Source organism: Euwallacea fornicatus, chromosome 36, assembly GCF_040115645.1.
Source record: "Euwallacea fornicatus isolate EFF26 chromosome 36, ASM4011564v1, whole genome shotgun sequence".
NCBI classification, from domain to species: Eukaryota; Metazoa; Arthropoda; class Insecta; order Coleoptera; family Curculionidae; genus Euwallacea; species Euwallacea fornicatus.
In genome coordinates, this window is record NC_089576.1 from 402,997 (window position 1) to 421,476 (window position 18,480).

Here is an 18,480-nt window from a genome sequence, read left to right on the forward strand (position 1 = left end):
GGAGTGTCAATGAAGCAATAAGAAGAGAAAAGACCTTTATTTTACCACAAACATTTTAATTACCATAAATAAAAAAAGTATCATGTTACCACGTTGATGGGCAGAGCTACTCTAGCGGTAATTTCAATCATCATCGGACACCTATTGCTACTGCGGAAAAAAAAAATAAAAACTGGAGAGGCCTCATAAATTGCACTTCCATTGCAGCTCTATTTTCTGCTTAAAGATGGGTCTCTCGCTAATACTGTCCCACGGCAATACATCATCACTTCCGTCCTATTTATAGCAGAAATCACGGTAATCAATGCGCTCACTGCTACAGCAGTCGCGGTTCTACTGTAGGCTCAGTCGCATGGTTAATGTCCTCCGAGATGCGCGCGCAGACTGTACGTGGCCATCTATAACGGTATTGAGCCCCAAAACGATCAGACTACTCGCTTGGCGCCTAAGCAGTTACATGTCTAAGCACAAAGGTAAAAAGACGTATTTGTGGGTCAAAACTGTTGTAACGGTGTGGCGTACTGGCATCGTATTTCTTCGTTTTCTACTCAGTCAAAATGTGAAAGGGATTCGGTTTACAGGATTCGAGGGGTTGCGTACTGTGATTCATTTTTAACGTTCTAAAACTTTTCACTGTCCATCAACGTGTTAAACTTAAATTACTAAAGGCAAACTATGAAACCGAATAAATATGGCTGAGTTCCAGCTTTCAACCAAAATCTTCTTACTAACCTATTATACTGACCAGAAAGGGGGGCGAAACGAAGACTTAAGAAGTGTTTTAAATAGAATGAAAAATGGCAGTTAAAAGGGATGATCAGCAAAAATCAAATTTCTATTCTTAAACCGAAAGTACGCAAAGAACAAAATTTGATTTTGTCGCCACAAACGCAAAGGAACTTTTTAGCATTAACTATGTTTGTACTACAGCTCCTAACACGATGCATAAACTTACTCACTATATCACGAAACTTTATGATACAACCTAAGTGCCTTTACAGCAATGGAATATGTTACATTTACGGTTTTAATTATTCATCAGAAATTTCTGATGTGAATTCGAAGAGGTCCTGTTCAAGTGGCTTCATGACCCAAGATCCCAGTTGAGCTTTTTTGAAGGCTTCGTATAGAGTTTGCCTTGCAGCCTACGAAAGTACAAGAGAATTCAGTTACTTTTTTGTGATAAGACGCTAACGACGATGCTACTGTAGATGGATTTGTCACGGTACCGGTCCGGTTTGGGTTTGTGTCTTATCCGAAGGAATACAACTTTGATTCCGTTATGCCCAAATGGAAGGTACATAGTCCGATCTCGGTTGTTACTGCCGATAGAGTATTGGATTATTTCAATCGGACGTGATAGGGCCGATGCCCTGCTTCGATCTTACGGCTGGTCGCAATCGGCGCTGGCATTCGTTTCAATTTGAGAGCGAGGCCCCGGCGAACGGGTCATACTTCAAGTTTGGGCTCTGCGAGTAACTGCCGCATCAAAATGATAAGCGTAACAGGTTATTGAAAGCGTTCCCGACAGAAAAACGCGTGCGATATTACAACAGCGCGTAATTCGAAAACCATCTACTTTTAGGCTGTTCGCATGCTCTTTCTTAAATCTGAAAAGTGAATCAAAAGAATATTTTGCAGTCGTAAGACCATCGCGGTTGCAAAGGAGTCAACGTTCTTTCAACAAGCGAAACGGTTACAGACAGCGCCATTCATCAGCTACAATAAGACAGACAGCGCCATTCATCAGCTACAATAAGACGGACAGCGCCATTTATCAGTTACAATAAGATGGATATCGCCATTTTTCAGCTACAATAAGACGGACAGCGCCATCTATCAGCTACAATAAGACGGACAGCGCCATCTATCAGCTACAATAAGATGGGCAGCGCCATTTATCAGCTACAATAAGACGGACAGCGCCATCTCCCAGCTGCAATAAGACGGACAGCAGTGTCTTCTTGCCAAAACGACTAAAAATATGAAATAAAACATCAACTTTCGGCATCGAAACAATGCAGCTAGATCGTGTTATTTTGACGTAGGAAATCCACCGTTGCCCCGTTTCTTACGGACCGCCCTGTGCAAGTGGAAGATGGTCGAGCGCCCCCCCTCTCACTATATTAATGTTCTATTTGGTAGTGGTTCGGCGTCGTTTCAATTCAACGCGAAAAATATCACTTTACAAATATACAAAAATTTAGTAACGTTCCTTCCGCGCATGCTCATTAGCGATGTACCGGTAACTGAGTTAGAGGAACTGCCCCCTGAATGGGTACCGAGTCGCTCAGAAACGCAAGCCAATGGACGTTAGGCTGTCCAGCCCAGGTAAGAACCAATTCTATACTGTTTTTGACATTCCTCCACTATCGAGAAAATATTTCGCGTTTTTTAAATGTGGCACCTAAGGAAAATTCCGAGAAACTTGGAGAATCATGTTTCTCACAATTACTAATTGCCGGCCGTTGCTCGTTTCTCCCCCACCACAATCCAATGTTTGCCACAACCCATCATTCGATGTGACCAGTTTATCAACGTCCGAACTTCCTTGGAATGACCTAGTATATACAGGGTGTCGCTGAAACGACCGTGCAACGCTTGACCACAAATTCCTAAAAGAAAAAATCAGGTGTTCTGCTCAAACTTACGCATGTGTGTCTGATGTGGCTTCGTTTTACCGCGCTACAGGGCCCCAAAGTTCCCAAAACAACATAGTTTTTTCGGAATAATTGCTCAACACGTTTATCGATTTTCACTAACTTTGGAAATAAAAGTTAATACATAAATTAGCCTGTTTTGTCGCAAGCAGAATCTTTTTTTGATGCGCGGAAACGGCACCTGGTTTGTAAATTAAAGTTTATACTTTTGTCATACCCTGTACAAGCGACTTTAATTTTTTTCTCTGCCACGAGTTGAATGCTTGTGGTATGTACATAGATTGACTGGTGGGATATCTATGGAAGTAGAAGGTATCAAAAAGGTAAGAGCGAGTGAAAGCTACGAGGCGAATTTGTTGTAACTTCGATTACTTTCAATTTTTTTTTTTTGGTGGAATAGAGTGGCCGGCCGGATCACTCGATTTAAACTCCCGCGACTTTCTCCTTTGGGACCATTTAAAAGGTCAACTTTACAAGAATCGACCATGTAACGTGGGCGACTTGAGAGGTCGGATCTTCGGTGCAATGCAACCGATCAGGCAAGTACGCTCTTCAGCAGGGAAGATCATTCATGCAAGGAATGCCACCGTGTTCGGATGGACTGAAGACACCTTTAGCAGATGCTTGCGACATTAAATGACATTTGATTAGTTCAGGTTTCGGGCATTGAAAATAGATACCGATCACGTTGGAACGTGCTGATTTACGTGGTGGTCTTAGTTGCAAAATTAGCGAAAAAAAAATCATTTCAGAACTTTGGCACCTCGCAACGGCAAAACGAAGCATCGATTGGATGTAGGTAAGTTTGGCTAGATCGCCTTATTTTTGGCACGGGAATTTTTCATATGCTTGACACCCTGTATATACGTCAAACGAGACCGCGGACATCGAACGAGCGGCTCAGCAAATCGAAGAAATCAGTAAATTGGACATAGGAAGAGTTCCACTCTTCCGAGTCTTCTCTAACGCAATTTGTCTACTCACCACATAAGTTTTAACTGACTCTTTCGCATCAGCATACGTGGTGGTGGCGATCTTCTCGTCGCTGATCGTGGACAATTTCCCCTCCAACCTGTAAAACTTCTGAGCCAACTTCTGTTTGCACATCAACGAAATGCCCGTGTCCGGCTTGCCCCGTTCCGTCGACACGACTTCCGGCTTTTCCATGGATTTCGTCCAGATCACGGCGAAACTGGGCGCCTTCTGGGCGCGTCGCACCTCGACAGACGTCGATTTCAACATTTGTGGCCGGTTCAACTGAAATGGCGGCGGCAGACCCTGCAGGGTCGACTCGATTCGGCCGCATATCGCTCTGCGGCATGATATGTTCCAATTATACACACGCAGCGAGGTGACCGAATTGTACATGAATTTAATGTCTTTAGCAAGTGAAACATTATAAACATCGACCCAGACAATAAAAAACTATTGTTCGGGTCGATTGGCCCTCGGCCAAACCCTCGACGTTGGCGAAATGTTGCTCTCAATTAGCTTTAACTGAGGATAGTGCGCCAACGCTCCGACGACCCCCGGTATGTGCGGCGTTACTCCGAAATAAATCAAAAGGAAGAATAGCAGCTTCTTCGACAGAAAAGGTGAAATATCTTCAGTTGCTAAAGATAAACCCCGTACAGGGTGCGCCAAAGAAGCCAAACGGTCTTCAAATGACGGGTGCGTGGCGGCTCAAGTGCAGTACAAAGGGGCCCCGTTTTCTTCGGAAAATTTGACTTTCTTGTTGAATTTTGATATTTTTTGGTTCCATTGGAGTTCAATCCCCCGATGGACTCTACGTTTCACGTTATGCAAGATCTCACGTAGGAGTCTGCAGCGTCAAGATTTTACAAGAATAGTATCGTTTTCAATGGTACCTGTACAAATGTGGTTCCTTCATCAATCCGCCCAACACGAGACTCTTGAGGTAGATCGGCTCGATAAAATGTGACAACAGTGCTCCTTGGAGACCCAAAACATTCCACTTGCATATTTTATCGGAACATGACATCGTCAGAAGTCGTTCACCCTGAAAAAGCAAGAACCCGTATGAAACGTCGCAAATTTCAAACCTCAGACTCAATAAAAGCAGTAAATAACTGAAAATGTCGATTATTTCATTGGTACATAGGGTTTTCACACGCGGAGGGCGTGGTCGCGCCCCTGAGAACTGCTCTGCGGTCGCCGTGGTGGCTACTCGCTTGAAGACTTGAAACTTGCACAGAGCTGGTATTGCATGCGACAGATAAAGCTTACTGGAAATGCCTCGCCATCCATACGAGCGATTTTAGCAGTACGAATGGTAGGGAGTGGTACCACCAAATTAAATCATTAACGTAGAGAATTCCCTACTCTGTCCACTGTTACTGGGCGCATCGGACCAACTCAGTGTCTTCGCCGAAAGGGCAGGCGCTGCGAAACTTGTGAAGTAGTCTTGCTCACTTCGTACGATTGATACCTTTCCAATTGTCAGGCGGTTCGGGTAAACAGAGGGATAACATTGTTGATACAAATAACAGAGTTGTGCTAGATCCCCATGTAAGGCAAGCCTGTCTGGGACATACTGTATATGAGTTCGTTTATGAATCGGATTTGAATCGGAGAAGCTAGTCACGATTTTAGGGTCGCTATGTGACGTGACAAACATAAACATGCACTGTCATACGACTAAAACGTCAAAAGCTGCGCGGCCGCGTGCGCGCAATTCGTAGTGCGCCTACAGCGGCTTAGTCGAGCGTCGATTGCGCAGCTTTCTCGAGTGAACGCATATACCATGTAACTCTTAGGTATTTGACGTCGAATTACGTATGTACACACTACTAAGAAGGGGTATATTTGCACAGGAAAAAGTGGGTCTTTATCATTAACTAAAAAGACGCAAATACATAACACCTATAGTATAATATACAGTACAGAAACTTAACGATACGGCTTACGCTAAAGAAACTACAAATCCAGCTCAACTCCTTTTACCATACAAACTAAACATTAACCCACTCTCACCTGAATAATTCCATCCCAAGTCTGAATCCCGGAAGTGCCCCTGATGGGGATGGTTCCTTCGCCCGACTCGATTTTCGTACGCAACTGCCCTCGGGAGATTCTATTAGGGTGTCGATCTACAGCAGAGTCTTCGTGAGGGCTAAAAATGCGGGCGTCGCCGCATGGAGCCGTGTTAATGTACAAATGAAACTCGATCCCTTCACGCAATTCGTAGCCCCGATTGTTAGCTCTCGGCACGAAGATCGATGTCGAGGCTGTATCTAAATTGTGGTAAGGAAAATCCTTAGCCAATTCCATTCCCGGCCGAAAAAAAATCCTCTCAATTTCAGGCTTTGCCTCACCTTCATTAGTGAGAAGTTCCAGTTGATCGTATAGATAATTGACCAAACACCGTCTTGCGACAATTTCAGCGTGCATATCGTTCAAAGAAGACCCGTTCAGGCATATGTGACCTCCCGAGACGCATTTGGTACCGGTCGTCACGCACAGAACCTCGGCGTCCTCCACGGTCTCGCTCCTGGTCATCACAATGCCGGCCAATACTTTCTTGCGCGAATGCAGAATGTCGCCCTCCATGACTTTCATAAATGTCTCATTCACCATCCTACAAACACACAATTGGCCACTGTCCATGACAAATATTTCAAAGCAAGACCTTCCGATTGCATCTGCTTTAAGTAGACTCTCGTGAGACACGCTGGAATCGAGATCCGGATGACCATTCATGAGCCCTTCAATGGGGTTGTATTTTATGAGTTTAGCCAGGGCGATCTTGGCAGCTGCAGATTTGGCGCTTCGTTTACTTGATCCTGAAACAGCTCCATCAAAAACCAACTTAAGTTACATACATGGGGGCACAATATTGTGGCACTTCTTTTTTGCAATATTTGCTCACTGCCCGGTACCGATAGACCAGTAGCACTCACAGCGCATGCGAGCGTTTTAATCGAAACCCGAGCGGGGCGCCGACGGCGTTTAACAAAGTTCCGCACCTGTGTACAGGGTGTCCCACCGGGAACCGCTAGTAGACGTTCTGGGAAAACTGAACAGCAAAGTTGTTAAAATTTTGCAGTTTAGTGAGAGCCTCGAGACGACCTCAGCTGACGTATTTTAAATGAGGTTCCGATACGACCGGAAGTTGATATTTCCTTGCTTGTTTTACAGATAGAACACCCTATATATTGTTACATTTTTGAGGTTCTACGCTCGATTTTAATACAAATTTGTTTATGCGTTTGCTTTCTTAGAATTGATATATATATATATGTGCAATTAAATGTTGAAAGGGAGAGATGCAAGTGTGAAATAAGGGCCTTCTGCAGTATTGTGGCGAAAGAGCGTTACGCAGCACCTTTCTGTATGTTGACAACTTTGCAATTCTGCAGACTGTTATCAAACCACCAGACTTTTTGCAGATCGCAGTTTCGCCGAAACGTCCCGTGGCAGTTCCCCGCGGCCACTCTGTACAGCGTCCGACGGACAAGTGCACTCGGCAAATGTGCATTATACGGGGCGAATTTTAAGCAGAAGTTCTATTTTAACATGATATAGGCATAAAAAGAACTAGGCAAGACCTTCGTATGATTTTTTTTTCTAAATTTAAAAACAACCGAAACATGCGAGAATAAAAAATACAAAAAAAAACAGGAGATTATAAATAATCAATTTACCAACAAGTAAATAAGTCGCGATGAACGTATGAAAAGGCCCGTGAAATCACCAGACTTGAATCCACGTGATTTTTGTCCGTGGAGGCCACGTGAAAAGTTTGACGTTTACGACTGAGTTTAACACAGTGGCAGCGCTTTGTCAAATAGTAACGATAAGTAAGTGAGCAACGATGAAAGGTTTTTTTTATTTATTAAAGCCATTATACACGCGTACTTAAGGGCTGTTTTTGCTATGCCGAATAAACGTTAAATAAGAATTTTGTTATGTTTTTTGAGGTCTACATCGTGTTAAAGAGAAAATCCCCACTTAAGATTCAGTCTCTATATTTGCCTTGCTTCTAGGGATATTGAGAGGGTAATGATTGCTACGTGCAGTTTATAATGTAACAAATTCAATAATTTAGACTCTAGCAAATCCTGAGTTGAGAGTGGGACACCAAGTATGGACCGGAGTTGATATAGCAAAAACTGAAGATGAGCTTAATAGTCATATCAAAGATAGAAGTTGTTGCTTGTTTGACTTGCGAAAGTTCGAAATAGTGCTGTGAACTACAAGGATCCTTGTCTTGACAAACGTTAAGGCGTTAAAAGATAGTGGAAACTGCAAGTCGTACTAATAGTAATAGTGTCCGTGTCGAGGAAGACGTATGGTACCTTTGTCACACTATTGCTCCACCCTGTATATACCAAAACTTACCAGTTCCAAAGAAAGTCTCATTATCAATCGTAATGCTGGTCTTAAATCGGTTCACCACATCAGTTTCGTTATGGGTAAAAGAGTAGACTGCATTTGGGTAAAGCTCATTGAGCAGCATTACAGGGTTTTTGTCCCTCGGCGCGTCGGTAGGCGCAGCCTTCAGTTCTTCATCAACTTTATCACTAGTGAAATCCGTGTTCGTATTAATCATGCTGGAGGTCATAACTATCGTCCCGTTATTAGGGAATTGAATGAAGGACTTCAGAGCTTCCTCCGCGGCCTTGGCACGGGCCACCTTCTTCGAGGCACCTTGTCCGTAGTACTTCTGGCCATCGAGCTCCACGGAAATGGAGAAGACTGGATTGTGCGGGGGACCCTCAACGCTGGCTACTTCGTACTTTAGCCCCACTCGTAACTCGTTTAGGATGGAAACAGGGTTCTTATCAGTTAAGCTTATCTCGGTCTTTTTACGTTTTGCCGGTGCGGGTTTATCATTGCTTTTGCTATCTAAAAACGGTATTGCTCGATGATCAATAGTGGTCTGTGTTAGCGCAGTACCAAGTGTTATTCTTTCGGAGATCGGATAACATAGCTGTGGTAATGGAATTTGCAATAACCCCAAATAAACTGCTGGACAAAACCTACGGGACATATTCTTGGATGATTCTTTAAAACTGCGCTTGAAAGTGACTGACCTCGTCCTGTAGCATATACAGGGTGATGCAAGAGATGACAGCATTTTCTTGACACTTCGTTTTTGACGAGGACTTTACCTAGCAATAGGCAGGAGTCTTATTAACTAGTATGTTTGTCTCATTTAATTTGTCCAGCAATTTACATATGCAATACCTATTACGGTTACTGACATTCCTGTTAAAATATCAAATCTGAAAAATCTTGTACAGGGTGAGTCAGTTCAAACACCTTATTATTTTTAGTGTAATAGTTGGAATTTTTGATGATAATCACGAGTGAACCACAAGAGGTGTGTGATGTGGTGTGTAGCGGTTTAAACCTCTCTTCGCATATTTGCTTCGTCTCCTGTAGGTCCAAACTGACCCATCCGCCACGATTTCATATTCTGTCGTGTATTAATTGGGAGAATTGAACAAGTTAGAAAACTCCGAAAAATAATAAGAAAAGTTCGTATTTACTCGTGTGGCACAAGGGGTTTTTGTCGGAATACAGGGTGATGAACTACCAGTTTAAGATTTTTTATTTTTGTTTACAGCTCCAACAGCTGAAGAGACGTTTCGATGAGTCTTCTTGCATATTAAGAGTTTCATGATCGGCGCCATTAGGCTGTTCGCGTCATAAGAAATCTTGATGATTTTTCTGCGGTTTTGCACTTTCCCCATCACCTACTCGTGCAGTACGTCGCCGACCGTTCACTTCAGATAGTTCGAATTCTTTGCAAAAATGCGATAGAAGACGATTTTTTCCCCTAATTCGTTGCCATTAGGAGTCTGATATGGAAAAAACCGACTTACGTGCATCAAATGATCGGAAAATAGACCTTGCATCGCCTATTATGCTGTCAAATCCGCTAAAACTGCTAAGGATCCGATAGGAGCCAGGCAAGTTTCTATATTGATCAAAGATTTAAATATCGTGGAATGATCGGCCGACGTCCTACAGCTAATAAAAAAGTACATGATCGTTAAAGGGACTGGATCTTAGAAAAGTAACCGCCCTGTGTATGGCGGGCGCGGTTTAGAAAACTTGACTAGGTCCCTCCTCGAGCAACGCGCATGCTTAACGTCTGACTGAAATAGCTCGAAAGCTGTAGGAGACATAAACAAAAACCAAAAACAGTCTTAAAAATTTCCCCCACTCTGTATTTGCACAACAAAACCGTTCAAGTAATTTCCTCCATCCTGTACATTAACCAAATCTTAAGGACTAGCAACAACACTCAAAAATATAACAAAAATTTAACATTCAACTGCAAAAAAAAATCATAAAAACTCAAATACCTTTCTTCACAATTGATTAACAAGGAACGAGCAACCACACACAAGCATGCACATCCCCTTCTAAGACCGACAACCAACGACTCTCTGACCGCACTAAAACAAAGTCAATTATCTCTGGATCGATCGTATCAACCCGGACTCTGTTGATTTCATCTGGATCGACCTGGTTAACTACTACTTTGCGACAATGGCAACGAGTTGAACAGAAAGCGGTAGTAGGTGCGCGCGCACACGCTATTCAACAGTGAAGAAAGCTTGCTTTGCGCAGCGATGCGACCGAGGAGATAGTGTTAGGTGTTCGTTTAGCCTTGTCCAGTAGGCGATTCCAGCTAAAATCAAAAGCGACTAAGGCCCAATTGCGCGGAAGCGGGTTCAGCTGAAGCGGAACTGGTACCGAAACGATCCGACGGAAGTGGCGTACCTGCAGATGGTGTTCGGGGTACCAGTTTCCCATTAATTGAACCGACCTGCATGCAACGGGGCCTTAATGGTTAACAACAAATCTGTTTGTGCTAGTGTGATGGTTGATTGTGGGATTTGGAGGCTGGTTCGTTTCCCAGTTTTCCTGCCCCCCCAAATTGACAAATTAAGGAGGGAAAAAGCCCAGCGGTACAATTAACGATCAAAATCGAGAATACGAACGAAAAATCCAGCGAACTGGTCCCTTGTACGTAAAAGTGAATATATAAATTAAAAAATCTCCAATTCTTGCGGAGAAAAAGTACACTCTGATCTAGGCCAGTCAACGGTGGGGCTCCGGCCAAGGTTGCCCCATTTGAATCGTGGCAAAAAAGCATGTTTGCACGGAAATCGATACTGAACGTACTCCCAGATCCAATCTGACCATGACACACGCAAATAGTTGATTAACCTAGATTCCCCAAAACTTTCCAGACTTCCTCCACGCCCTTGGATTACCTGTACTTGTACTACAAAAGTCTGTTTCTTCCAAATTACTGAAAACAGAAATTTCGCTCTCGGTTAGGATCACTTCCTCCGATTTTGCGGGGAAATTAAAAATGTGCTGCAAAGCACTTAAAGCGGCATTCGTCCTGGCAAGCTTCTTGGAAGCTCCGGATCCAAAAAACTTCTTGTTATAATCTTTAAGCTTTAGGGAGAGCACGAACACTGGATCGTGAGCAGGACCCGCTACACTCTCCACTTCGTAGGTTAAGGAGGCGAACAATTCGTTAAGGATGGAAATTGGATTTTTCCCATCGAGAATTTGATTCATTTGCCGTGGTTTGATTTTTAGATCAAACGGCAGCATACCTGAAAGTAAATCTAGATACAGCATTTATGATCCGGTCAGATGTGCAAAAGGACCATTTTGCCTATCTAACTGAGAATTAGTCCGTGACCCTTCGCGATACGTGTCCACTGGGCATCGCTCATTTCGTTCGTTGTTTACTTGACGTCATTGAAGGCTCAAACCGAACTAGTTTTAATATTTAATTGTTTGTGGGACTGAGATGATCGATGGGGCAACGGTCCATCACCCATGTGAATGTGACGGTGTGTCCCCAATAGCTCCTGTTTTATTACTAATCGCGAACCACCACTGTCCGGTCATTTCATTTGCTCTGCCACCACCTGGGCGTCTTTCGCTCTCAAACGCCTCCCCGCAGAACGCACAGTATCAGGGATTTACTTGGCGAGCAGCAGTAAGCACTGCTCAATATACAGAGTGTGACATATCATCACGGGGGCACTCCGGGGGCCCACCCCACAAAATAATGAAAAACGCTATAAACCCACGGCCGAAAACACACCATCTTTCATATACAGAGTGGCAAAGTTTTCATTTTTTTTTCTCACATTTTGCGGTTTTCTCTCGAATGAAACTTTTGCAAATGCCAAACGGCAAAAATCAGAGCAAAACTAGTAGAATGGCTGTAATTTAGCCGTGGCTTGAAAATCGGAACATGTAGCCTGGACTCTCTCGACTTGCTTCAGTAGATGTGTTTTCACATTCGACAAAAACGGTAGATAGAATCACAGACACGAAAATCGTACGAGAGATCGAGAAGCTGAAGAATCGAAGAACGAATTTTAATTTAGTGTCAGAGTTCATGCGGGGCAAATCGACGATAAGGTGCAAAGTATAAAATAATACGTGACCCCAAAAAACACAACACGCTGTAGATAGTTATCGATGATTTTGGCATTTTGTTGTAGTCACAAAGAGACGCACGAAATTTACTCAAATTTAACCTAAGGCACACGTGAAAAAACGCAGTGTGGAGAAAAAGGATCGAAACTATGCCACCCTGTAGCGTGGAGAAAAAAAAATGATTGAAACTATGCCACCCTGTAGTGCGGAGAAAAAGGATTAAAACTATGCCACCCTGTAGTGCGGAGAAAAAGGATTGAAACTATGCCACCCTGTAGCGTGGAGAAAAAAAAATGATTGAAACTATGCCACCCTGTAGTGCGGAGAAAAAGGATGAAACTATGCCACCCTGTAGCGTGGAGAAAAAGGATTGAAACTATGCCACCCTGTACATCCAACATGGTGTGCGTTTGACCACGGATCGATTAGGACCATTTCATTATTTTGCAGAGCACCATCGCCCCCTGAAATGTCTCCACGACGATGTGCTGCACCCTATACAGTGTGTCCTAAATCGATCTTATGTACTATATGCATATAGGGTGATTTTTTACATAAAACAGGCAGGCAATTGAACAGGGCAACATTTAATAACTTTCTTGATGTTCATGTGTGGCTGGAATCGACCTTTTCGTGCAGCTTGCGAGGGACAAATAAAACTACGAAATCTGTGCGAAAATAAATAGTAAAATCGCGTTCCCTGTGCGCCATAATCCGGTTGTACAGGGCGGTCCAAATTCGAAGCGTACCGCCGGGATCTCGGAAACTGCAAGAGACACGAGGTCGCTTAAATCGGGGCGAAGTTGCACGATTTAGCGTCCGATCAAATCTTGAAATTTTGCTTTTTTTCCCCGACTTCAATCGAAGAGATGTTTCGAAATAAATGTCAATTCATTGTTGACATTTTTTTATACATTTTCTTCACGTATTAGCATTTATTCGAAATATCCATTCCGCAAGCGGAAGAAATTGCAACGAAGACGAACTGATGCTAAAAGCGACACGCGGGAGAACCATAAATACATATACACCCTCTGAGAGGGGTTTTAGGGGGGCATTTTGAGAGGGTATCGTGTCTACTACTTCTTTGGCGACCGTTATACGTCATAGTCTTCAGGAAAAGTCATAAAAGACGAAAAAAACCCAGATTCGTGATTAAAAAAAAAATGGTTTAATGATGGTGATTCAACGACGAAACGTCGGATTTCAAGTTTCACAATCACCATTAAGGGTAGAAAAAACGGTTACAGTGAAGTGACGTCTGTTATGAAATATCTCTTCGAATAGTACCAGGAAAAGATGAAAGTGATGTGGCAAAATCTAAGTTTTTCCCCTGAACATCTCCGGAAGCACTCGGAACTTTTACAGGTTCGAAATGGCACTTCCTGGGGCACCAAGTTGCGCCACTTTGGCCCGACTTAAGCGACCTTCTATCTCTTGCAGTTTTCGCGATGCACTTCGAACTTGGACCGTCCCGTACAAGGCAGACACCCATTCGACGAGTTTATGGCACTTAGATCAAACGACTACTCACAAATGAGATCTGACTGCGCGTTCTAGAGCTCCAAACGAAATTTCATGACGTGGCCGACCCATGGCTGTTATAGACCATGAAGTTCTTTATAAATTTGACCAACACGCTTTTATCTGTAGTTGAACATCTACGATGGAACTGTCGCGATTCAGAATGAACTAAAGCAGCTTTAGATCTAGGACAAGTCCATGGACAGCAATTAGGACGAGCTCAACCCGTTTCACTGCAACGAATCGAGTGTTCCCATAAACGGTAATTGTGAACCTCTTAAGAGCTGATAATAATACACTGAATGTGTCATGTGAGCGACTCATGGCCAGTTTAATGGATCTGGCCATTCTGACCAGGCCACATGCGACGGACTCGAACTGATTTCAAACGGCGTTGCAGACCTAGGCGGACTCGTCGACGCCAACCGGTCTGTGGACAGAAAATCCTACATGGGATATTGCCTTAGGCTATCCAATTCTATGATGAAAGTGGAACACGGGCTACCGTCCCTTTGTCTAATACTAGACACTAGGTAGAAGACGAATAAACATTAGATTTGACAAGTTTGTTAAATTAATTAACTAGTGCGGTAAAGAGTATTGTCATACATAACGACGGTGAAGGCATTCAAAAGCTTTCTGCAAACCTCATGTGTCACAAAGGTTTCAAACACATTATAGGTGTCCGTCACCGTTTCATCAGAGAACCGATTGCAGAGGGGTCGGTGAGGCTCGAGTATTTGTAGATCGCTGGTAAGCCTGCTGATGTATCGACCGAAGGTTTTAGAAACGTGCAACATTTGCACTTCATTGGTGGCTCAGGAGGTTGTGACTTGTCAATTGCAACGGCAAGGAGACATATGGTACTTTCGTCACAGTATTGCTTCACCCTGTATATGCCAAAACTTACCGGTTTTAAAGAAAGTCTCATTATCAATTGTAATTCCGGGCTTAAGTTTGTTCACATCAGTCTCATTGTTGGTAAACGAATAATCTGCATTGGGGTGAGGCTCACTGAACAGCATTACAGAGATTTTATGCTTCAGCGCGGTGGTGCGCACACCCTTCTTTTCTTCTTCAATTTTATCACTAGTGAAATTCGCGCTCGTATTAATCATGTCGGAGGTCATCTCTAGCGTCCCGCTATTGGGCATTTGAATGAAGGACATCAGAGCTTCCTCTGCGGCCTTAATACGGGCCACCTTCTTCGTGGCTCCTTGTCCGTAGTACTTTTGACCATCGAGCTCCACGGAAACGGAAAAGATTGGATTGTGCGGAGGGCCCTCAACGCTGGCTACTTCGTACTTTATCCCCACTCGTAACTCGTTTAGGATGGAAACGGGGTTTTTACTGGTTAAGCTAATCTCGTTCTTTTTACGTTTTGGCAGTGCGGGGGTATCATTGCTTTTTCTATCTAAAAACGGTATTGACCGATGATCAACATTGGTCTGTGCTAGCACAGTACCAATAGTCAATTAGTCTTCCGGATATCGGATAATATAGTTTTGGTAACAGAATTTCCGTTAAACCCAAATAAACCGCTGGACAAAACCGACGGGACAAACATATTCTTGGAAGATTTTTTAAAATGCGCTTGAAAGTGACTGCCCTCATCGACTAGCATATACAGGGTGATGTAAGAGATGACAGCATTTTTTCACCGCCTGATTTTATCAAGGACTTCACCTAGTAATGAACAGGAGGTCTATTAACTAGTACGTTCGTCTCATTTGATTTGTCCAGCCATTTACATATGTAACACCTATTACGGTTTCCAATATTCTTGTCTAAGTCGAACTATCAAATTTTAACAATCTTGTAGAGGGCTTAAATACTTCATAAATTCTGTATCAACAGATGGAACTTTTGATAATTGATAATCAGTGGTGAGACACAAAAACTTCGTATAGTAGCTTCAACCTCTGCTGACATATTTTCTTTTGTCCCTGTGTTGATGTATCCACCATGTTCGGGTATTCATAGATCACAGATACATCCACAAATATATTAACCAAAGGTTTTATTACTGTCAAACATTTTCAGTTCATTGATGTTGTCGAAGTCTGTAAGTTATCAAACGTCAGGAAAGGTTTGTTTTGTGCATAACATGTTTTTGCCAGGGGGAACGTTAGATGATAAATTGGAATAATGGTCAGAATAACACCACTATTACCATATGTTGACCCAGAAGGACATTAACAAAAACTATCAACAAAATCCTGTCAATATTGCTGTACTATCTGTTACTTCAGTTAAAAAAATAGATTGTCAATAACTGCCAACAAACTTGTTTTATTCAAGAAAGAATAACACTTCGGTCAAATTAATTTCATTTTTGACACTTGATGACAGTAATGCTATGTGTATGGGGTCATTCAAGCGCCAGTCGGGTTTATCTGAACTAATTTCTTGACCTTGATTTTACTGTCAGACATAGAGCTATGACATCAATGTGTTGACACATGCGTACTTACAAATGTGATATATTATATATATATGATGATATATAACAGAATCGTACTGAGGTACCTCTCCAAATAATTGCCTAAAATTTCAAAATGGAATTCGTAATAGAAAAGAAGTTTTGGCTTGCAAAATCTACACGAGATAGAAAATTAGCCAGTATCATGCGTGGCGCCGTCGCAAGAATTATGAATTGCAGAAGTTTTGTCAGAATCAAATCGATAGTTTGAATTGTGGATCTACTGCCACGAATATAGACCTTCTTTCCTATTTAACCAAATCCGCATCTATTACCGTTCATGAGATGTCCATGCTGGCCATCTCTGTATTGGCCACCGTGTGTATTACCAAAGATTTTTAACTAACTGATTACAAATACTCTGCCTGTCAACTTATGTGCGAAGAAGCCAGTTAGGGAAGGTATAATATTGAACGAAACATATTTAACGCTGCAAGTAATACAGCATAGTACTGTAAGATATAAAACTAGTGTAATTATATGGTATAATTTTTGTTCTAACATTTATTCTAGGGAAACCTTCATTCCATATAACATGGAGAAGTTGAAAACCGCTGTCGCCAAAACTCAGTCAATAAAATTACCCCTAATGGGGGCATGCCTGTATTTTTATTAAACAAAATGTAAATTTAGATTTGAGACAGACAGGCACAAAAATCTACGTAAAACACGGAACAACCTTAAACCAGTCAGTGCTAAAATGAATAATTTAGTTTTAAGTAGACTATCATGCATGAAATTTAGTCTTGTATATGTAAACAAGTGTACTTAAATACATACTAACAGGTGTAGATAAATACAGGATGTCAAAAGGGTCTGGAGTGTTATTATTATCTCAAAAATTGGTTGAGATAATTTAATAAAATTTGTGGAATTCTTATAAGTGTTGAATTTACATACAGAGGAGGGTGTTTTTTAATGAACATTTTGTGTATCACTAAATTTTTGGATCCTTCGTGGAATTCTCAAACTTTTTTATGCAGCATAGTACATTTCAAACAAAAATTAATGGGAAACATGAGTTTTTGCACTTTTTTGGGCTCTAATTTTGAAACCCTTTGAGTTGAGTCAAAGATGCCTTTAATTCGACTAACTTGATTCCAAATAATACAGTAGTATACAGGGTGATCAATTTTTTAAAAAGTTAATTGTGATTGTGCCCTTCATTACATGAAAACTGGAACAGCTTTTCTTATGAGGTTTTTTGACAAACTCAGCATACACATTTACTTATAATATTCTACCATCAAATAGCTAAATCTTATAAAACTTCTTCAGACAGTTTTTAATATTGTAATCATCACACCATTACCATCACCATTAGACATCAATTTTTAGTATGCAAGGTTGTTCAGGAATCATTTTATAGTTGCTGCTTATTTTCTCTTAGCTCTAAGTTTGGCATTATAGTAGTTTTCATGGGGTTGGGTAATATATATTAATATTAAGCGCCGAAATACCAGTATCTTCGAATTATAAATATTAACCAAGAAAGTCGTATCAATTGACTATAATTGCTACCTGATATTACTAAAAAATTAGGCTAAAAACAGTTCCCACCTTAAACTTGTTTTCAACAATGTTAAAGTACAACTATACTTTTTATGAACCTTTTATATCTTGTGCTTTGTCAATATGATTGCTGTATTTGACAATAAAGCATTCTCTCTATTAGAGCATTCCACAAAAAAAAAACAACCAATTGGTCAAGGGCTGTCACAACCATATTTTAAAAGGAATTCTCAAGCTTTGGCTGAAGTAGGCATAAATCATTGAATGCAAAGAGGCAAAAGCAAAAAATAAAAGATAATTAAAAACCGAATTTTACCATCTAAAAGTCTCTTCCTTCGGGGCTCCTTGTTCTCATTCTCATTTTCACATTCCATTGCTTCCAAGCTCCCTCGAGATTTCAAATTCCCGTTTTTCCCACGCGATTGGGTTTTCCGTTTTTCAATTATAAATTCCGAATCGTTCCCCATCTCTCGAAAATACTCTTCTGTGCTGAGCACTATAGTGGAACTTGGGGCTGTCTGGTTGAATTTGGGTATAACACAAATCAGAATTTTTTGTGACAATTACTGCATTGACGACACACACAAAGTTTAATGGGACTGAAATTGGTATTTCGTTTATATAGAATGCGGATTAAAATTATTAAAAATGAAATTGTTTCTTGCCCTTTAAAAGTTCACGTTTTAGAACGAACGCCGATGATAAAAGATGAAAAAAAAAATTAAAGGATGGAAAGGGTAAATGAAATTGACGTTTGACATTACAGTCGAATGACATAAAAAATATGATTGAAAAAATAGAATATGGAATATGGAGGCCGGAAAAGGAAAGTCGGGAAATGGACATTTGTAG

At 41.6% G+C, this 18,480-nt stretch overlaps 1 protein-coding gene across 6 annotated transcripts; it reads right to left on the minus strand.

Moving 5' to 3' along the window:
* Positions 1 to 22: 22 nt before the first annotated feature.
* Adar (Adenosine deaminase acting on RNA) lies at positions 23 to 18,362 on the minus strand. 6 transcript variants are annotated; one of them, XM_066300389.1, is made up of 10 exons: positions 17,945 to 18,360; positions 14,545 to 15,048; positions 10,916 to 11,281; positions 8,022 to 8,528; positions 6,310 to 6,463; positions 5,996 to 6,258; positions 5,655 to 5,914; positions 4,529 to 4,680; positions 3,645 to 3,972; positions 23 to 1,145 (listed from the first exon to the last, which is right to left on the minus strand). In XM_066300389.1, the coding sequence occupies exons 1-10, from the start codon at positions 18,093 to 18,095 to the stop codon at positions 1,032 to 1,034; spliced, it is 2,799 nt and encodes a 932-aa protein (XP_066156486.1). In that variant the 5' UTR covers positions 18,096 to 18,360; the 3' UTR covers positions 23 to 1,031. The 6 variants fall into 6 exon arrangements, with proteins under 6 accessions (XP_066156486.1, XP_066156485.1, XP_066156484.1 ...); XM_066300388.1 differs by having other exon boundaries at positions 5,655 to 6,258; positions 10,916 to 11,269; positions 17,945 to 18,362; XM_066300387.1 differs by having other exon boundaries at positions 5,655 to 6,258; positions 17,945 to 18,362.
* Between the last annotated feature and the right edge of the window lie 118 nt (positions 18,363 to 18,480).

Excerpts from the sequence above, each read along its gene's own strand:
- Adar (XM_066300387.1), bottom strand. The coding sequence starts at position 18,095 with ATGGGGAACGATTCGGAATTTATAATTGAAAAACGGAAAACCCAATCG. Across the intron at positions 6,259-6,309 it reads AAAGCAGATGCAATCGGAAG|GATGGTGAATGAGACATTTA; the intron begins GTCTTGCTTTGA and ends GTGTGTTTGTAG. Across the intron at positions 1,146-3,644 it reads AGTCAGTTAAAACTTATGTG|GCTGCAAGGCAAACTCTATA; the intron begins GTGAGTAGACAA and ends GTACTTTCGTAG.